Source organism: Chaetodon auriga, chromosome 8 (genome assembly GCF_051107435.1).
Source record: "Chaetodon auriga isolate fChaAug3 chromosome 8, fChaAug3.hap1, whole genome shotgun sequence".
NCBI classification, from domain to species: domain Eukaryota; kingdom Metazoa; phylum Chordata; class Actinopteri; order Chaetodontiformes; family Chaetodontidae; genus Chaetodon; species Chaetodon auriga.
The window spans coordinates 15,486,417-15,506,469 of record NC_135081.1 but is presented as its reverse complement, the minus strand read 5'-3'; the positions used below and the strand labels follow the sequence as shown (position 1 = coordinate 15,506,469).

The 20,053-nt window shown below is 41.4% G+C and overlaps 2 protein-coding genes across 3 annotated transcripts; both read left to right on the top strand.

Annotated features, from left to right (window-relative positions):
• Positions 1–5,384, top strand: ecm1b (extracellular matrix protein 1b). Its single transcript, XM_076738155.1, has 11 exons — positions 1–243; positions 855–911; positions 1,327–1,395; positions 1,520–1,582; positions 1,708–1,743; positions 1,854–2,134; positions 2,946–3,151; positions 3,682–3,970; positions 4,052–4,254; positions 4,515–4,602; positions 4,754–5,384. Exons 1-11 carry the CDS (start codon positions 174–176, stop codon positions 4,931–4,933), a joined length of 1,542 nt encoding a protein of 513 aa, XP_076594270.1. The 5' UTR covers positions 1–173; the 3' UTR covers positions 4,934–5,384.
• Positions 5,385–6,859: 1,475 nt separating this feature from the next.
• On the top strand, positions 6,860–19,916 carry pip5k1ab (phosphatidylinositol-4-phosphate 5-kinase, type I, alpha, b). Of its 2 annotated transcripts, XM_076737445.1 has the most exons (17): positions 6,937–6,992; positions 8,929–8,967; positions 10,184–10,218; positions 11,407–11,499; positions 11,728–11,858; positions 11,982–12,099; positions 12,853–13,005; positions 13,149–13,448; positions 14,615–14,850; positions 14,962–15,045; positions 15,173–15,221; positions 15,330–15,414; positions 15,728–15,898; positions 16,046–16,178; positions 16,278–16,340; positions 16,449–16,548; positions 16,679–19,916. In XM_076737445.1, the coding sequence occupies exons 1-17, from the start codon at positions 6,947–6,949 to the stop codon at positions 16,679–16,681; spliced, it is 1,839 nt and encodes a 612-aa protein (XP_076593560.1). In that variant the 5' UTR covers positions 6,937–6,946; the 3' UTR covers positions 16,682–19,916. The 2 variants fall into 2 exon arrangements, with proteins under 2 accessions (XP_076593561.1, XP_076593560.1); XM_076737446.1 differs by lacking the exon at positions 8,929–8,967 and having other exon boundaries at positions 6,860–6,992.
• The last annotated feature ends 137 nt before the right edge of the window (positions 19,917–20,053 follow it).

The window sequence follows — 20,053 nt, the reverse complement described above, 5'->3', positions numbered from 1 at the left end:
CCCGGTGGCGGTGTTGCGCTCTCAGACGGACAGCACTGCAGCCTCTGTTGGACCAATTACTGGGCCTGTCTGCGCGCTGCCCCGTCCGGCGTGTCTTCCTGGGCGGCCTCTGCTCCCTCTCCCTGCCAGCAGCAGCGGAACAAACAGTACAGCACAGACGCTTCCAGATTGCAATGGGCTCCACTCGGGCTCTCCTCTGCTCCACCGCCTTTGTGTTGGTTTTACTGAGCTCAGCATCCAAAGGTTGGTCCCGGTCTTCTCCCCCTCTTTCTTGTTGTTGTCAGAGGTTGCTGTGTTTGCTTCTTGGCTGACGGCTGCGCTCCATTTTTGTTCGCTTGAGTTGGTGCGTTTATTTCCTCTGTAGACATTAATCACACATCAAACAGGCTGTAAAGGTCTTGTATACATATGTCTGCTCTGTGTCTCCAGTGATGGCGTGTTACAAAGTAAAAGTACTTACTCTTGTACAACTTTCAGTTACACATGCTTGCAAATTTAGAGTGAAACTTATTTCATAATTGTAGCTACTTTATAGATTAACATGTGAGAAAATGATGCTTTGTTATCGATGAAACAACCAAATGATGAAATATTGGCAGTATGTACGTACTTACTTTTAATACCGTGAGTTTATTTTTCTGATAATACTAACAGGCCACTACTGCAGGAATTTTATGTGTAATAGAGTATTTTTACACTGTGATATTGCTACTAATACTTAAGTAAAGGGCTGCCTCTTGTATAATTTGTGCATTAAAGAAAACAAATTTGGGGTTGCATAACTCTCTCTCTCTCTCTCTCTCTCTCTCTCTCTCTCTCTCTCTCTCTCTCTCTCTCTCTCGACAATTTTCCAGATGAGCGCCTCCTTGAGCAGCATGATGTCACCTTTGACCCTGACAAAATCATGCAAGGTGTGTGCATTCACATGCTAGTGCAGTATCTGTGCAAGAGCCCGTTAGAATCTCAGCCGCTCAGAGTGTCATCTGGTCAGCTCTCCCTCCCTGAAGAGGCTATGTTAGGGTTTGGGATTTTAAGGAGTACTCTGCTGGTTTTACTCATGAAGTGCTACTTGAATGTGTAATGGCTTCTGGGAATGGGGGTGGGGTGGGGGTTCAAAGTTTGAAACGATCACACTGATGATGACTTGTTCTAATATATGTCCCCCTAGATTATTTAAGTAAGGTTGGGTTAAGGTTTGGATAAAATGCATAGAGTGCTTATGGGCAAGGCAGGAGATGACTGTAGGTAATGGAGGTCAGGTTCATGTCTGGAAATACAGCGTGGACCTAAGTATATAAGACTATAGAACGCTCTCTTTTTTTTCAGAGATGCAACAGCCACATCCAGACATGTTGCAGAGACAAGTGGACTTGATGGATCTCTTTGATCCCGAGGGTACTGGTTGTTTTGGACGTAGCTGCATGTCCACTCCAAACATTTGCTACTTTGGCTGCTCAGTATATTGGATCGTCTCCTAACCATCATCATTTGTTTATTGCTTTGTTTCATTTTAATGTAGAGTTCCCCGTAGAGCAGGTGATGGTTTTTCCACAAGAGCAGTATGATACCCTGAGTGAAAGAGGTACGCTCCTACCTACCTACTACCTACTCTGATAATGCTCTCCCTCATCTTTCCCATCTTACTCCCCAAATATAAAGAAAAGACTTTAAACATACTGTTTAATAATATAGCCTTTATTCTCTCAGGGGGTTCCAAACCAGACGTCTTGACTCCTAGAGGACGTTAGTATCTATTTTCCTCTTGTTCTTTTCAGTTCTCATTTACTCCATCTGACCTACCTCCTACTGTAAAAGTATCAAACAACAGTGTGATTTCCATCCTTTCCTCTTAGGTCAACCAAGTTTCGGGCCCCGTTCCTTTGGTGGTCCTCCCATGCTGGACTATCCTGTTCAGTTCCCCGTCGCCCGGCCGTCCTTCGACAATCTCCAAGCCATCTGTCTCCATGGAGACCATCGTCCCCGCTACCCAGACTCTTACTTTCCTGACTCTGGTTTTGGCCAGCAGAAGCGAAGGGCCAGCGCTGTCAATAAGGCAGAGTCCTGGTTTAGTACATGCTGCAAAGGGAATCAGACGTGGGGGAGTGAAGTGACGCTGTGTTGCGCCACACAGGCGGTGAGTTTTCACAACAGCTCCCACAGCTGACTGAGCAAATATTTATCCTGTAGAAATATAAAATGATGATGATGATGTGACATCCTGTATCTTTATAAGCTTCATTCCTCTTTGCTGATTTGTTTTCTTCTTATTTGTCTCAACATTATTGCTTTCTCAAGAAACTGCAGAGCATGATGAGAAACATTACAATGCCATGCACTGTGGAGATAAAACTGGAGCTCAAGCCAGTATGATTTCCTGTTAATAACCCAATGTTATCCACGTAATGCCTCATCTGGAGGACAGCTCTCATGGACCTCATATTATTGCCAATGTTTGTAACTTAATATTTACAATAACTAATAATAATAATTCCTGAAGCTATAATGCTGTTTTCCCTGCTCATATGCTTATATTAAACATGGTCTTGTTTGCGCTTGTTTTTGTGCTGGGCATGAAACATTCTTCACATTGCAGAGGTGATGGAGCTTGCACTCTTGAAACAAAAATGAAGGCCTTGGGCACTTCCAGTTGATAAGCCCATTATATGCAGCCCAGCCGAACAGACAGGCCTTGGCATGAGCAACCGTTGAGCTGTCTGAGGGCAGTCAACAAACCTGTCTCAGTGAATAAAGGATCACTTTAATCTTATGGCCTTCCTCTTACCATGTTTGTTTTGTTCAGTTTTGGTTGCCTGTTTTAAGACACCCTACATAATTGTAGGAGGCCCATTCACTCAGCATTATGGCCTCAGGCATGCAGACACTATGTCAGTATTAAAGGCTTTAATTCACCCTGGTTGTCTGTTATTTTTCTGTGTCTACAACAGTGGGAGCTGTCAGTCCAATCCTTCTGTGAGGAGGACTCGTCAGTAAAGGATCGTCTTTATGACTGCTGCAAACAAACAGGCAGTGACAGGCTAAACTGCTTCCACAACGACGCGCCAAATCCAAACTACGAGCCAACAGAGGAGCTGCCAGTGACTCAGCTTCCCTCCACTGCCAGCTTCAGCTTTGTGCCCAGCACTTGTCAGAGGTATGCTGGGAAATAAATCAAATGAGCTACAATAAAAAAAAAACACTGATGTTGACAATCAAGTCTTACTTAAATAGCAGCATTAAGTACTATGAAATTTCAAATCATCATAATACCAGTTCTGTGTTTTTCTTGGCGCACTCAGCTGGTGCCGAATGACACTTAACATCATTAATGTTCTAAAGCAGAAGACAAAAAAAGAAAGGACAGGATAATACTGCTCTGTAGCGTTATTATGGCAGCAGTCATTTATATTTTACGCTTGCACATATTTGATTGGCCACTTGTACCTCGCTGGATGGATGATGCTGCAGATGAATGATGGGGCAAAATTTTTTTTTTACATGCATTCAGTCTGAATGCAGCCACATTGATTTTGGTCTTTTCATGGCTTTTGATGGCATTGAGGCAATACTGAGTAACCTTATCCTCTAGGACAAAGGACATTAAGTAATTCGAAGAAAAAGAATAGAGAAATGTTATTGAGGAACCTCACATTGCAAAACACACTTATGCCTCATACTTTACAGGACAGTGATGACTCCGTACGGTGTCAGAGGAAACAAAAGAAAGAAGATGAAGAAGCCATCTACTTCCCAAAAAATTGACATGAACTTTCCTCCTGGACGACCCACTGCTAACACCATTGGATCTTTGTGTAACAACCACAAGTTGCGCCCCCTCTATGCTGTCAAGTGCCTGCCAGGTGTAGGCTTCGAATGGGTGGCTCGTCAGGCAAAGACCATTAATCGCATTGAAAAGGGATTCAAGCAATGCTGCAAAAAGAAGCAGGGTGTGCTCAACTGTGCCGATCAGAAGGTAAAGCAAGAAACCTGCAAATATTTGATTATGTGGTCATCTTGTGCACCTTCTCATGTCCTTTCTCCTTTTGTGTTTTAGTGGCGTGAGGAGCTTGACAAGTTTTGCGTGGATGAGAATGGCGAACAGGTGGACTTCCACTGTTGTTCTGCGGGTGACATGAAAAATGATCGATACAACTGTTTCCAATCCATTTCTCCCAGCCCACATTATAATATGACTTCAGACACTGAGGAGCTCTCAATTCACAAAATCTGTGACACTCACAAGATCATCAAGAAGAAGTAAGACGACACTTCCTGCATCTCTCCTTGAATCTGATTTTCAGTCTGTCTTCAGCCTCCTTCTCTTGAACTTTGTCTTTGTTTGGGATGGGTACAGTTTCTTTCTGTTTTTTTGATGTTTTTTGTTATTTAAACACATTAATCTCAAGTAGCCTAATATGCTGAAATGTCTATCTCCCATTGTCATGGATCCAAACATATGTACACAATCTGTGAACAATGTAATGACAGAAGCATTTAGTGATGTCACTGTGTTTTAGGTTCCCTGTTGGTTTGCCTATGAGGAACACCGTGAACCAATGCTGCCCCCTGTCTGAACAAGACAAGGCCACGTGTTTTGCACGAAAGGTGAGATCTATCAGATCAGAAGACAAAGTTTGGGCTGGGAAAACTTTAGCTGGAACATTTGAAAATGAAGGTTTCTGAGCTATTAACCCAAAATTCTGATTTTGTATTGCTATTTCTTATCTGTCTGGCCCTTTTCTCCCCATGAAATCAGCTCAAGGAACTGTCAGAGAACCTGTGTATATCAAAGAAGACTACTCCAGGTGGCCGACGCTGTTGCCGCTCGCCTTCACAGGACGTTGCACAGTGTATCTCCAAAATTCTAATGGATGGCATCACCAAAGCAACCAATGTCTTGCGTCAAAAGAAGAGGAAAAGGTGCCCTCTCGCCTAAACCTTTATAGCCTTCTGCTGCTTACCCTACTGGTACTGGCCCATTCAAAGAAATGGTGAGCCAGCAGCTGAGGGGACCTCCAGTGAGTGAACAGAAACAATTATTCGGGCACAAATCCCACTTGGAGGTCAGTAAGAATATTCAAAATGTGGATAAAATTCTAGCTTCATCTGCTGCCAGTGTTATTTGCATATTTCATTTGAGATCACATATGTAGTATTGTTATCACAGGAAGACATTTATAAAGAAACAAAAATATTGTTAAATGCTTAGTTTGTAAAACAGACTGTTGTCTGTGTCACTGTACCACTATTTTTTATAGGCTGCTCTTTACATATTTGATTATGAATGCATTTTTTGATTCCCTTGGAGCTGCAACATTTCTCTTCTTTTTGAGGGGTTTGTGGTTAAGATATCTACAACAGCTCTAATAAAAACGTATTTGAGTTCACCTTTGGTGTGGTTTGCTGTCTTCTTGCATGCAAGGCCTATGCTATTAGTTATTACTGTGTGTTATGGAACAGAATGTTTTAGGTGGATATTGAAAGACATTAATTTGCATTTTAACAGTGGTCAAAATATCTCAGATCAGAGGGATTACGACAAAGACTTTAATGTTACGTAATAAGCCGTAATTTTTCTTATGTGTTCTGTTATGTGGACATTTTTTTAAGTTGTCATTCTTACTAATTCAGTATTGTGTTCTTATCTTTGTAACACAAGATTTTTAATCAGGTTTTTAGGGTGCCTTTTAAGATCTGCCTGGAGACACCAGATGGAAAGTAGTTCATTTAACAGTTTCAAATGTTGATCAGTGGATGTCACAAAAAACCCCTACAAACCTATTGAACCTATTTGGACTGGTGAGATTTTATTCTGCCACTTACAACATACACAAGCCACATTCAATACAACATAGGACAAGGACATGCAAAGACTAAAAACATGAATTTAAATTTTAAAAAAATACAAGCTTTACATAGCATCTAGCATTTTGATACACTACATATATGTATAAACCATGTATGAATATACTATATATTACACTATACTCATATTCAGTTTTATTCTATGATACATATATTGCTGTACTAAACTATATATCATGTTAAATTACATTACAGCATTTCACCCTAAGTTTCATATCCATACTATATTATACTGTACTTTATCATACCATAGTACATTACCATACTGTTTCATTGAATTATATGCTGCATCATTTATATATTAGTACAGACAAAAAATAAAAATCATATCATTATATATTTATGTGGCATACACTGACATAGTAGATGGTATCATATTACTCATTCATATACTATGTGTATACACACCATTGTCTCAGCTGAGACTTTATTGCACTATTGCACTTGTGGATAGTGTATGTGTAGTGCATCCCTTGTGATTTTGACTTTTATTGCTGTTGTATAGTTTCTATTTTTTCTTTGTATTCTTATCTTTATTTTTTTTATACAACTAATTGTTGTTTTTTTCTCTCTATCTGGACTTATTTCTGTCCATGTGCTGCTGCAACAACTGAATTTTCCCTCTGGGGATGAATAAAGGCTTACAGTATCTGATCTGAACAAAACTGAGCTAATGTCCATAATTAACCAAGAGAAGCATAACAAACAGCAGTTTCTTTTTTCTGTTCATTAATATAATCTTTGTACACACTGACAGAAAAATTAAGATTTTTATCACTTCTTGGAATCTTTTCAGAAGTGACTGTTAAACATTGTCCAGCTCCCTAGGTACGATTATTATTAAAACTATTAAGGCATATCTCACTGAAAACAATCTATTCCATGTTCATGGGGGAAAAAAAGATTACATGTTATATGTTCTATGCATTTAAACGTCACATAAAATGATCATATATTGCAATACAGTAGAACTGAAACTGAAACTGTTCCACGTCAGTCCACTGGGGGCGCTGTGGTGCTGCTGCGACATGAGCATCAGAATTCAACTGTCGGCGCTGTCTGTGATGCGAACAGTCAAATCGTAATGGCGACTGCTGGAACAGCAGACTGGGGATCAACAGCCCCGACAGGTATGTTGTAGCTAAATCGTCCTCATTTGTTTTCTTTAAACGAATATGTAAACGTAACCGTGGAACATTTTGTAGCGATGAAAATGATGTGATTGGGTGCCTGTGGCTTTATGAAGTCCCGGTTAGCCAGTTAGCTAGTTAGCATCGAGGCTTTCAACCTCACAAATGAACCAAGCAATGGCTAGCTTGTTTAGATGCCTGCTTGATAAACCTTGTTTTGGTGGACCGCACGAAGCCTTTGTCGGCAACCACGAGTATTTGAATCGACTTATCTATTGGGGTTCATAGCATGTTTTTTTTGTTTTTTTTTTTTTCTTCTTTTTTTTAAAAAGCATTCCCGTGACCACGTTGGCTCGTGTGGTGTGTTTTGTTATCAAGCCGGCAATTTGGTCAGCGTTACACAGTGTTTTATGCTATCGAGTTAGCTGGACGCAGGGTGATAGATATGACTTTTGTTAAATATCATCGGTCTATTGTTTAAGTAATGAGAATGGGACGTGCAAAGTGGCTGCTACTTCAAACAGAACTGTCTATCCGTGGGAGAGTCCTATGATATCTGCAACCCCCCTTTCCCTCGGTCTGTCTGTCCGTCTGTCCAGCTTTGGGGTAAAGTTGGCAGGCTAATTCAATGTGCATTTGGTACCTTCAACACTAGACTGCTATCAGTTCATTTCCAAAGTTTCACAGTTGAGGTGATGCCTTATTTAAACCAATTTTGGATTGTATTGATTTTGTATGATTTTTTAACAAATGACATATTGGTTGCATGCCATTCTTATTTAATTCATGAACAGGCTTCATTCATTCTGCTGTCCCTGTTCAGCTGATGTAAGGTTTGTCTAGGACAGATACTGCACAGGTGGGTGGTGGGCGGTGGGCAGTTCAAATGCTCTCAGAGGTGTCTTATTTTCTGAGTACAGGACAGATGATGGGCATCTTGCTAATCCATTTAGTTGTGCGTCACTTATTAGCTTCCCTGTGTGTAGAGGAGTTGCTCTTCCCTTGGTAGGCACCCAGGCTGAATCAGTGAATAAAAATAGTGGCTTCCACATGGCTGAGAGCCCCAGACTGCTCAAATACAAGATACAGCATTCTGTCAAACTCACACACACACACTCAGACACTTGAGCGACAGTAACATGATGTGGTACTCGCCCTTACTGGCCTTGTTTCCTAATCGGGGCAAGAACCAGTATATTTATGGAGTCTTCATAGGCAGAAAATGATGTGTGTGTGTCCCATATTATTGCCTTGTACAGGCTCCAGGCTACATGTGAACAAGGCAAGCAGAGAGTTGTTTAGCATTGAGAGGAACAGATGGTTTGCCTATTGTAATAAGGCCTGTCACTGACAAGCTTAAGTCATTGTTAAGTAATTGGGTTGGGTAATTCCTACTCCGAATCTGCTGCAGTGTGTGTGTTATTATCTAGTTCTATGTTGACTTGACTATGCAATATGGTGAAACTATCATCATTATTGTCATTAAAATAATAATGATGGTAATAATAATCAGTTAATGCCAGTTATTTCATTGATTCTTCAGGCATTGCTTAAAATGTCAGCAAATGGTGAAACATGGCCCATTGGAAATTTCCTGTGCCTAAGGCGTCGTCTTCAAATTACTTGTTTCATCCGACCATCAGTCTAAAACCTAATGATATTGTTTGCTATCATATATGATAAAAAACAAAGCAGCATATTCTCAAAATTAAGAATTTGGAACCAGAAAATGTTTGCCATTTTTCCTTGAAAATGACTTAAATGTTGATTGTCAAAATAGTTACTGATTAATTTGCTGATTGAACTGATGAATCCACTAATCATTTCAGCAATGGTGAAACATATTTACTCGTACATATAGTCATACTTTAAATTCATTCAGAGTTGCTCATTAACTGGGTTAAGCTGTTTAGGCTGACCGTGTCCTGCTCCACAGATATTAGGACTCAATTCTGGAGGAGAGCATTACAGCGAGGTACTAGCATGGGTGTGTGGAAGTGTCTCTGTGAGCGTGAGCAGAAACTGCATGAGTAGTGATGATATAGTGTGTTGTTTTACATAATGAAAGGGAATGTGGGCAGAATGATGCTCATTGTTTCCCAGAGGATTGCCGTGTGTGTCCCTGGTAACTGAGAAGAAATGCATGGCATTCATTGATTCTGCTGTATTAACATTCCCACCTCTCTTGGGTCGATTTGTCCACTTACTGTGCATCGCCTGGACTGAATCTGCTGGCCATAGAGGAATGTTCACACACAGGACTGTTACTACAGGTGTATAATCTTCACAGCATCTTTTTTGTATATATTGACCTGTGGCACTGCAGCATTGAAGTAGATGTTGCCATTGGTTACAGGCTAGAGGTGCTTGCAGAGTGGGCGAGATGGTAGGTTTAAACAGCAAGGTTATGTAAGGACACAGGAAATCATCTGGAGCATTTCCTTTATTTCAACTGTTTGCCTCTTTTACAAAACTCCTGTGTGCTGTTGTTTTTATCAAGCTTACCCAGGAGGATAGACCCATGTGTCTGGGTCGTATTACAATTTCACTTCTCATCTTTGGTTAGCAAGCCAGTTAATTTTATACTCACCCTGAGGTTTGTGCTCAGTGATGCCTCAGGCTTTCAGCATGAGTTTACTGAATGGCTTCATTCAACCAAAAGCGTAAGCATAGTGTTAGCATATTGGAGTTAATCAAAATGTTTAAAGCCAATGTTACGGTGAGACACAAAGTAGGCTGTGATAGCAAGAGCTAGAAGTTGTGCAAATTATACATCCCCAGGTACAAGATGAATCTGGAGCAGCTAGCTCAGGGGAGAAATAGTTCCAGTTCACACAGAGCCGGTTTATCGAGGGCAACAGCCAGTAACTGTGGCCGCATTTAGGCCTGGCCTCAGCATTGGGTTTATAGTCATCAGCCAATGCTGGAAATAGCCCTGCTAATTAAGCAGCGGATGGTTTCTTAACCAGTCATTAACAAAATATTCCATGATAAACGATGCCAGCTCAAAGTCTTATGAATGATTTCAAGCATCAAATTTACACTGAGTCTTATGTGGGTACGATGAAGTCGACTCTGAACAAGGGAACTTGCTGTTCCTAAAAGATTTTGTGCTTTTCTATTTAGGTTCTCAAGAGTCATTGTCTTTTTTACATTGTACGTCCCAATTTATCTTGTTTTTCTTTTTTTAGGGACCAGTGGCATCCGTAAAATGGCCCCTGCAGAGGTAAGGATGTCAGAGATTGTCTTACTGAATTGACCAAACAACTCTGCATTAGGCACTACCCCAAGTAATGTAAATGTTGGTCCAGTCAAGCCAGAGGAGGGAGGCGGAGCAGGTGTACAGAGTTCAAGCCTGCATTCATGCAACCATCACAGCTTGACACATCAGTCACCCAAAATAAAGAGACTGTCCCATGTTTATTACACGGATGATAACAGGAAACGTTTACATTCACACTAATTTTCCACTATTGTTCTGAATATTACAATATTCTGAATTTGATATGGAGGACATAAACAGCATATTCCCATTGGAGTTTCCAAACAAAGCCTCATTTCAACTGGAGCATTTTCTGATTAGGACTTGAGATATGCCAGTATTCGGGTTTTAGGAGCATCCTTTGGGCACATATACTGCACATTCAGAGTACGCGTCTCAGTCAGGGTTTTTACTGCAGTTTGTGACACACGGCCTTTTGCCTGTTTACAGTCAGCTCTGTGTGTTGCCTGTCCAACATTCTGCAAGGCTGGGGTAGAGATTCACACTCAAAAGAAAAGGTCACATTTCTGGTTGGAAGGAGAAACGCAACTACTTTAAACATTATGAAAGACTTGGATATCAACAGGTTTTTGAATATGTGCAGATATCTCACCCTTTCAAGACGGTGGTTGAATGAATGAAAAAAGGGAGGCTATGTGAGTTATCGGAGTGTAACGGCTGCATGTAAAGGGGAAAATTAGTGGAATATTTACTTTCATTAGCCATATAAAACAGCCTAGTTGGAATATTGTCTTTTTAGAAAAAGGATAAAGACTAGAATATTTTGTGCATGAAAAGCTTGTATTTAAAACTAATAAGTGAATACAACAGAGAAAAAAGACAGAGAGTAGAAGCTATTTAAAATTGATTTGGTCCTTCTTTAGTTGCAGTTATCCACTAAAGCAAACATAAAGTAGACTTCAGGTATCAGTCAGGCTTGAAGTCAGACTGGCTAACCTGCTTTCACTCCCTTCTTCTGCCACACCAGTTTACCCTTGCTGAGAGTTCAGCAGCTTGTCAGCTGAGTTGACAGCTGTCATGTGAAGATGTTTACCTAATACGCAGCTAGCTCTTTGTCTTCTGTGTTCACAAGTATAAATGCACTCACACACTCACACACTTCAATGTTTTTCTCCTGGCCTTTCTCCTCAGATGCCTGGCTCTTCAGGCACAACTCAGAGTATGAAGAAGACCATTGGACACCGGGGCGTTGAGACCACCACAGGAGAGACCACCTATAAAAAGGTTAGAATTGGGTGGGGGGGTCAGTGACACCAGTGGCTTTTTGACACCCACAACACTTAGCAGCAGAGGTGAAAAGTGCCAAAGGTGGTTGGTGTTTATATTCTAAAATTAGTTTGGAATTTCCTCTCTGTAGACACCCAGGAATAGTGCGTGAAACAGCAGAAGTCACATGGGTAAAGTATCGTTTGTTTCCAATGCTTACTGTCGTTTCCTCTGCGACCTCTCTAGACCACGTCATCTGCCCTAAAAGGTGCCATCCAGCTGGGCATCGCTCACACAGTTGGCAGCTTAAGCCAAAAGGCAGAAAGAGATGTTCTCATGCAGGACTTTGTGGTGGTCGAAAGCATCTTCTTCCCCAGGTTGGTAGCAAGTCGAAGTTTAATAAACATGGTGAATTTGGGTTTTGATTTTATGTAGTTTTAATGGCCTCTCTCTCTCTCTCTCTCTCTCTCTCTCTCTCTCTCTCTCTCATGTGTTTTCAGTGAAGGCAGTAACCTGACTCCTGCTCATCACTACAGTGACTTTCGCTTTAAGACATACGCTCCTATTGCCTTTCGTTACTTCAGAGAACTCTTTGGCATTCGGCCAGATGACTACCTGGTCAGTACTTGCACCAACCACACGCTGCCATGTTTACAAGAACTGCTCTTGTTTTGGTTTTTGTCACTGTTCCTATATTTGCTTGGTTTAGCTCAGAGGTTTTAATGCGTGCCCCCTTCTGAGGCTGAAATGTATCGCCTAAATTGTGGTGCTTCCCAGTTTTGGCAACACAGTGAGAGATAATGAACAAGGCAAGAAAGGCTTTTGCAAGACAGATTTTTGATGATGTAGCTCCTGTACTTTTAGTTTCAAGAAGTTCAAACATGATGGCCACAACTTGTTGACACTGGTTGTGGGTCCCCGCCGTCACAGGCGAAGTGACTGAAGCCTTTTTCTAAATACTTTTTGTCGTATTTCCTGCTTTTGTTTTTTTCCCCTCTTGACTCTCACTCTGCTGGCCCTTTTTTAACATCTGCATTTTGGAATTTCCCGCTTGTACTGAAATCAGTCCTTGTTGCTGTAGTCCAACTACACAAATGAAGTAAATTTGTGCAATCAAGAATCACTGTCAGAAGGCTGTTGTTGTCTCTATCAAGCAGCTTATAGGCGATACCAGCATATATATTTTATGCACTCATTAAAAGAAATGTATTTGTGGGCTTTTATTTCATATTAACTTATTTTAGCACCGTTCCCATGACACTTCAGTGATTTTCAAATGCCCAGTTAACAGCCACTGGTTTAGTTAAATTAGAGTTTTAGATGTTTGCTCTCTTTAAACTGCATACTAAATGCAGACTCCTCTTCTTGAAGTATTCTCTGTGTAACGAGCCACTGATTGAGCTGTCCAACCCCGGAGCCAGCGGATCCATCTTCTATGTCTCAAGCGATGACGAGTTCATCATCAAGACTGTTCAACACAAAGAGGCAGAGTTCCTCCAGAAGCTCCTGCCTGGATACTTCATGGTGAGCCTCATAACGGAAAGTGGTTCTGTTGAGTCATTAGAATTGCAATAATTAGATTTACCATGGCAGTAGAAGCTGGAGTAATTTCTTTCTAATTTAAGTTACATATCTAATCTGTTTTCCACTTTCTTCCTCCCTTCCAGAATATAAATCAAAACAAGCGAACCCTGCTACCTAAATTCTACGGATTGTATTGCGTTCAGGCAGGGGGCAAGAATATCCGTATTGTAGTGATGAACAATCTTCTGCCCCGGATAATCCCCATGCACATCAAATATGACCTGAAGGGCTCCACCTACAAGAGACGAGCTTCCCCTAAGGAGAGAGAAAAGGCCGTCCCCACTCACAAAGACCTGGACTTTATCCAGGACTTGCCTGACGGCCTGTTGATGGAAGCGGACAACTACAATGCCCTGTGCAAGACTATACAGAGAGACTGCTTGGTGAGTCACAGAGACACCTGTTCATCATTGACTGATTGATCTTTATTCAAGCAACCTGCAGTCGAGCCTCTCAGCTCACATTGAGTTACATTACGCATTCGGGTGAGTTGTTACACAATATGTAAGTGTATTAAAATTCACAAGCACAGATGGTACACCAGCAGAATACATTACCCTGGTGCCCTCACAGAAAATATAAAGTATTTCATGACAAATAGATATAAAGAATCTCAGTTTCTGAACATCTTTTGTTCTCGTCTCACAAAACAAACATGCAGAAATATGAAAGCAGTTTTAGATCTCAGAAAGTTATTGTATGAATCAAATTCTTTAGGTCATCCTTAAGAAGAGATAATGCGAGCAAGTTCTGAGTGTTATTTTTACCAGTGACATAGTGGATATGTTTTATTCTGAGGGGTCCAACAAATGTAATGAAAGCCTGTGTTTTTTGAGATATTGAGCTGTCACTTTGACAAACTAAATATCAGGTGTGATAACTTCCTTGGAAACAAAACAGTAGTTCTTTGCTGCTAAGCTTGCTGTTTTGTACAGAGGCGTCTATAATTTTCAGTTTCTCCCAAAGCAATTTGTGAGGGTTGTCACGCAGAGTTTTTTGTTGCCTAATGTTGAGCTCCACCACTGCTGACAGTTGATGGATCCTCAACAGTCTAGTGCCGAAGAGATGACTCAGGCTCACATGACACTGCAAACTAATACTTTGTTTACTTTGGACATATCCTCAATATCAACGAAAGAGTGGAAAGCAATACACAGGCAAGGAGAAAAGAGTATGAAACAGCCACACTGCAGTGTGCCCAGTCGCTCACTGTGCAGCAGGGTGGCAGTGCATACACTGTGAGTGACAGTGTGTAGATAGGGCTGGAGGGAGAGCTCTGGTGGTGGAAACTGTAGAGGTAAAGCTCTACTAGTGGACACACTGCTACTGTTGATGGGTGTCTCCCATCATACCACCAGAACCTATTGTCTGATTGTCTGTTGATGATGCTCATGTGTTTCTCACCCTAACTCTGTTGCACAAGTTGTAGTTTTGTCATCATCATTATTAAAATGATTGGATTATTTATAGCCCCTATGTGTTAGATATGAAAATGTTTCCTGTTGAAGGTCATTTCAACACATTTATTGTATTTGCATTTTTCATGTAGCTCCTGCAGAGTTTCAAGATCATGGATTACAGTCTGTTGTTGGGCATCCACAACATGGACCAGGCCAGTCGAGAGCGGGAGCGTGGTGGAGGCAATTCGGGGGACAGCGGGGGTTCGGAGGGAGCCGTGACCCCGGATCAGCGGCGGCCACAAGCCCAGAAAAGTCTGTACTGTACAGCCATGGAGTCCATTCAAGGGGAGGCTCGGGGGAAGGGAGCTTTGGATTCTGAAGACCAGTGAGTTGTAGACCACTAGCAGAGCTGAATTTGAACTGGTATCTGTTTGTTGTGTAATCTGTTTCCGGGTGGGATGAAATGATGTTCAGTTCTCTGGCCTTGTCCTTCCAGCATGGGCGGTATTCCTGCTCGTAATACTAAAGGAGAGAGGTTGCTGATCTACATTGGCGTCATTGACATTCTCCAGTCCTACAGGTCTGTGGCTCAGAGCAGCCAAATCACTTCCTCATCCAGGATAAACATTTGCATGAGCAAGCTTACCACTTACATTACCCACTTATATAACATGCATTGAATAGCTTTATTGTGTCTTGTTATTTAGGTTTATTAAGAAGTTGGAGCACTCCTGGAAGGCCTTGGTCCATGATGGGGTAAGAGCCTACACACTAAATCTTAACATATGTCATTAAGGACTATGGAGTTGAGTGCTGTCGTATTTGTCAGGTTTTAATGGCTCTGTTGCTCTTTCACAACTTCAGGACACAGTTTCAGTCCACAGACCTGGCTTCTATGCAGAACGCTTCCAGCAATTCATGTGCAACACAGTGTTCAAGAAAATTCCTCGTGAGTATGCATATTCATCCTTACTTCGGTCTTGTTTTTACTATTATCAGGTGGGTTTTATTCTCCAACTTATTTTGCAGGGATTGCAGCAATTCTGTCCCTGTTTTTACGTTCATTCTACAACCCCGACTCCAAAAAGTTTGGGCGCTGTGTGAAACGCAAATAAAAACAGAGTGTGATCATTTGCAAATGGACTGTGTTTACACAGTGGTCCTGAGCCCACGCAGTGATGTCCTTTATACAATCGTGTTCACAAAGTGTTATTGTTGTTATTACATTTGGATATTTTATTTATGTCCTCCATCTTCTTCAGTAAAACCATCCCCATCTAAGAAGAGTCGTGGCGGAGGTCAGGGGGGTCTTAGGAGGGCCCCCACCCTGGGAGCTCCCACCCCGCTCTCCCACGCAACAGGACAGTCAGGCGTCGACTCCAGACTAGTCTACCACAGCCACTTTAAAAGCACAGACTCAGAGGCTGACAGCGGTGAGAACTGAGCAAGCAAAGTGATAAGAGTATCAAGTAGATCTATTACAATTGCATCTGCAAATTTCAGTCATAGCTGTGGTCAGAGTGGAGATACGGGTGGAGCTGAAATATGCAGTAATTTGGTTATTGCTACTTTGCTCTCAGGCGTGCAGTCAGGCAGACCAGACCTTGTTCCCAGGACCCCTCCGCTGGTAGAAAACCCTGCTGACTGTGAGGCCAACCTGTCTGCTTCATCACTAGGCAGCACAGGAATTGCCTCCACCTCTCCTCCCCTACGGTAAAGCTTCACCAGGATAATGAAGCATGATCTCTATTCTTCCATCTCACTTTCACACTTTCTAATAATCTTTGCTCTGACTCTGACTTTTATCTGTAGGTCTGTAGGGGTGGAGGTGCACAAATCGGCAAACACAGACCTTGACCATGGGTCCTCTCACAGGTACAGGAAGGCAGTAAGAAGTCATAAGATTAGAGTTTAAAATAGGTGCGTTTCTTTCTTGCCTGTGTTAGTTATTGAATTGTACTGACAGCCTTCCCTCTCTTTCAGTTTGGAGGCAGAAGGGCCTTTAGATAATTCAGGCAACCTGTCTGGAAACGAAGATGTAGTTTCACTCTCAGACATCATCCCTGAGACCAACATCTGCTTTGTAAGTCTAAATGATGAAATTATACATCTGCAACTGAAGATTATTTATGATTTTATTGTGAAAGTAGCCAGTGCTGTACATTTTTACCCCCTTCATAAACATGGCATTGACATAAGTTTCATGTTCACAGTAAAAAAGAAAAAACAGACTGAAGTGCCATCTGAAGGCGAGGACATGTCTGATGAGGCGGGCGGAAGTTAGGACAGAGAAAGTGAAATCACGCATCCACCACGGACCCTCCGCTGCACCTCTTGTTGTTTCCTCACCCATACAGTATATGCCGGGAACGTAGATGAAGCAGTGAGGTGCAGTGGAGGTTGTGGCAATGAAGAAAGCAGCGGTGGGAAGTCAAGAAGAAGACTGTGTGCAGTAGGCTTTCCCAGACATCAACACTGTCACTATGTGCACTCATTTGGCCCCAGTGTCCGAAACCCCTCTTGACTTTGACACACACCTGGAGAAAAAAAAGAGGTTTATGGCCCTCAATTGGCAGCTCTTAAGCATCTCTGGCAGCAATACATTCATCAGGCAAAGATTTTCTGCTGCAGTGACATAATAAACAAGAGAATTAGCTGTACATTGTAAGAAGACCAGGCCCCAGTCACCAGCGGATGGTGAAGTCACTCATAGTATCCACGAAGAGTCGGCCATCGAGTGCACTTTTCGCAGCATGAAGCGATATGAGATGCCTCAGGCAGCAGTTCAGCAGGATCGCACACACTCACATACATACTTAAGAGCACATGAAGGGCATAGCCTGCGTTTGTAGGAGTGATTTATTTCCTGTGTGTTCACTCACAGTCTAAGCGGGTTCACATCTCCGTGCTTCACACTCAAGTGTTCCCGTTACTGCACATCCCTCATCACTCCTCATGAGCAGGGCCACTCTGAGCTAACGGTGGTCGGATCGTTCAAATCAACACATGCTGCTGTCAACTCTGCAATCATGTATGTGTCTCTTTTTACTGGTTCTGGGTGTACAGTATTTGTTTGAAATTGGATTTTGAATCAGCGGAGGGATGGATCGAAACGGACTCATTTGTTTCACGTTTTGTTTCGTAAGTTATTCTGCTGGAAGCCACAGTGGTGCTGCAGAGGTCCAACTCGATCTCGCCACTGCTGAATGTACATTACAATGTTTTTCTTATATAGAATGTGTCTTATTAACATGGCAGACCACATTTGTACAACCCTGAGAATCTCCCCCTCTGATGTGACCATATGTGCTGAAGCATAATGAATACAGAGACGAAGAGCTGTCAGCAGCGTCGCTGGCCAGTACATGCTGTTAAGTGAAGTCATACTATTAAGCTAATAGTAATTATTTCCAGCTCCTGTCACATGTCTGTCATGTCTGTGCCTTTACACATTTGTCCCTTCCGTAACGTGATGTATAACTGACATTTTCTACAGGTTAGTGTTGTAGTCACACAGAGAAACCTGCCTTATCACTACAGCTGAGGTCATTAAACTGCCATTTGTACGTCTGGAAGAACCTTTGTCAGGGTTTTAAAGAGTTCCAGATTTTAATGCAAACACTAGTACGATCTCTTTGGTTATGTGTATGTCAGTGTGGTTCATCAGCTCAGCTAATCCTTTTAACTTCCCTGACATCAGACAGTAAGGATGCTGGTCTCTTATGAATCATTTCTGCTGGTTACAGAAATGACACCCGCCCACATCCACTCTTGGACCAACATTACCAACCATGTTTATTACTAATTTTTGTATTTTTCTTTTTGTATGTATTCTTACTCCACTTTTACTCAGCTGCACATAACATGATGCTTTGTTTTCATAAGGTGTTTTATGTTTATCTTATTGTTTAGGGCACTAAACAAGTTACGGAGGTGACTGGCAGAGAGCTTTTTTACCCCATGAGATATTTCAGATGTAGAATTTTGAATCACTACCAAGTGACTGTAGCAAAACTCAAGATCGTGAACGTCATCTCATGGTAGGATTTACTGTTCATGTTAGTTAGGCACATGTGGTCTATGCAGCAGAGCGGGAGAAGGGTTAATGTGAGTTGTGAATACGGAAAGAAAGAAAACGACTCATGTTCGTCAGTGCACAGTTGAGGATCTGGGACAGAGTCTTTGTATTATAAGCCAGTCGCGGCACCAAAGAAGAGAGTAATGAGATCCTGTGAATGTTCAGGATCCAGTACAGTTAACATGGACGTGAAATGAAACACTCCGGGACACCAGCTTGGACTGATAGGTTGCATATGGTAATAACACTGGGTTGACCTGTGTTTTAAGGATCTGTGACTAAACTGGAGTATTTTTTTTAATTTTTTTTTTTTGCTTGATAATTTCACGTCTGATAAGCTGTGTCTGACCTAGTCCCTGTAAAGATTTTGTTTTTATTTATCTAAGAATTGGTTTACATTGTGGCCTGACACATTTCAAGATTTAACTCCACATTCCTGTGAAATTCAAGTTAAATTTACTACAAATTGTTGTAGCTCTTAGAACCCATTATTTACCACCTTTGTGTACTTTGGATGATGTACTTGATATGAATTGTTTCCGGTATTAATGCTGAAATGTAGAATATCGATCATTTCAGACAGATCAGTTTTAAAGTCGCGTTTAGTTGGTTTTGAGTCAGACAGCCACCAAAGAAAACACTCCAAGAAATTCTTCCTCGTTAGAAAAATACAGATTATGTTTTATAACACCTGCATTTTGATGTTCTATGTTGTAACTTTTTTTGAATGGGTGGTACTGTGTAATTGCTGGACGTAGACCAGCTCTGTCGCACTCGTTATGTACTACACCACAGCACAAGAGAAACATCCGTCGGTGCTTAAAGGGCAGCACACTCAGCGTAGACACTACGATATATTTGAAGTAATGCAATATGAACCACAATCTGCCACCTTTCAGCTCTAAGAAGTATATTTATTGATGTGATTGATTGCTGCAGGCTGAAATCATAAGAGTTGTGTTATGTACCTTAGATGATTGTACGTATACTGTATACTGACAGAAGGATGTCTGAAACTTTATAGCGTGTATTGCCTATGAAGGGGGACTATTTGACAATTTCACTTTTTATATTTCATGTTTAGATTGTGATATGATAGGTAGATTCTCTCCATGATGATTCTGGGTTGTTAATCTCCCACGCTTTTTCTACATGAATGTCTCACGTGGCTTGTGAGCCAACATTGCTGGTTGTCCTATATGCTTCAAGTACTATATTTTTACTGTGTATAAAATGTGTATATGTACATAGGAGTCACGGAAATGCCTTCTCATGCAATATGTGCTGCCTGTTCCTCCTGCCATGTTTCAGTTATGTGGTGGTGATGTTTTCATGTCTGATTTTAAAGGATTAAACATATTTTCTAAATCTTGGTTTTGGTCTCTTTGTTCATGTGTATTATCAAACTACTTCTTACTAGCTGTTTGTGAATAATTGTGTATGCTTAAAAAAAAACACCAACTTTTAAGAGATTTTAATCATCTGTAGAGAAAATAACATGCTTTATGTA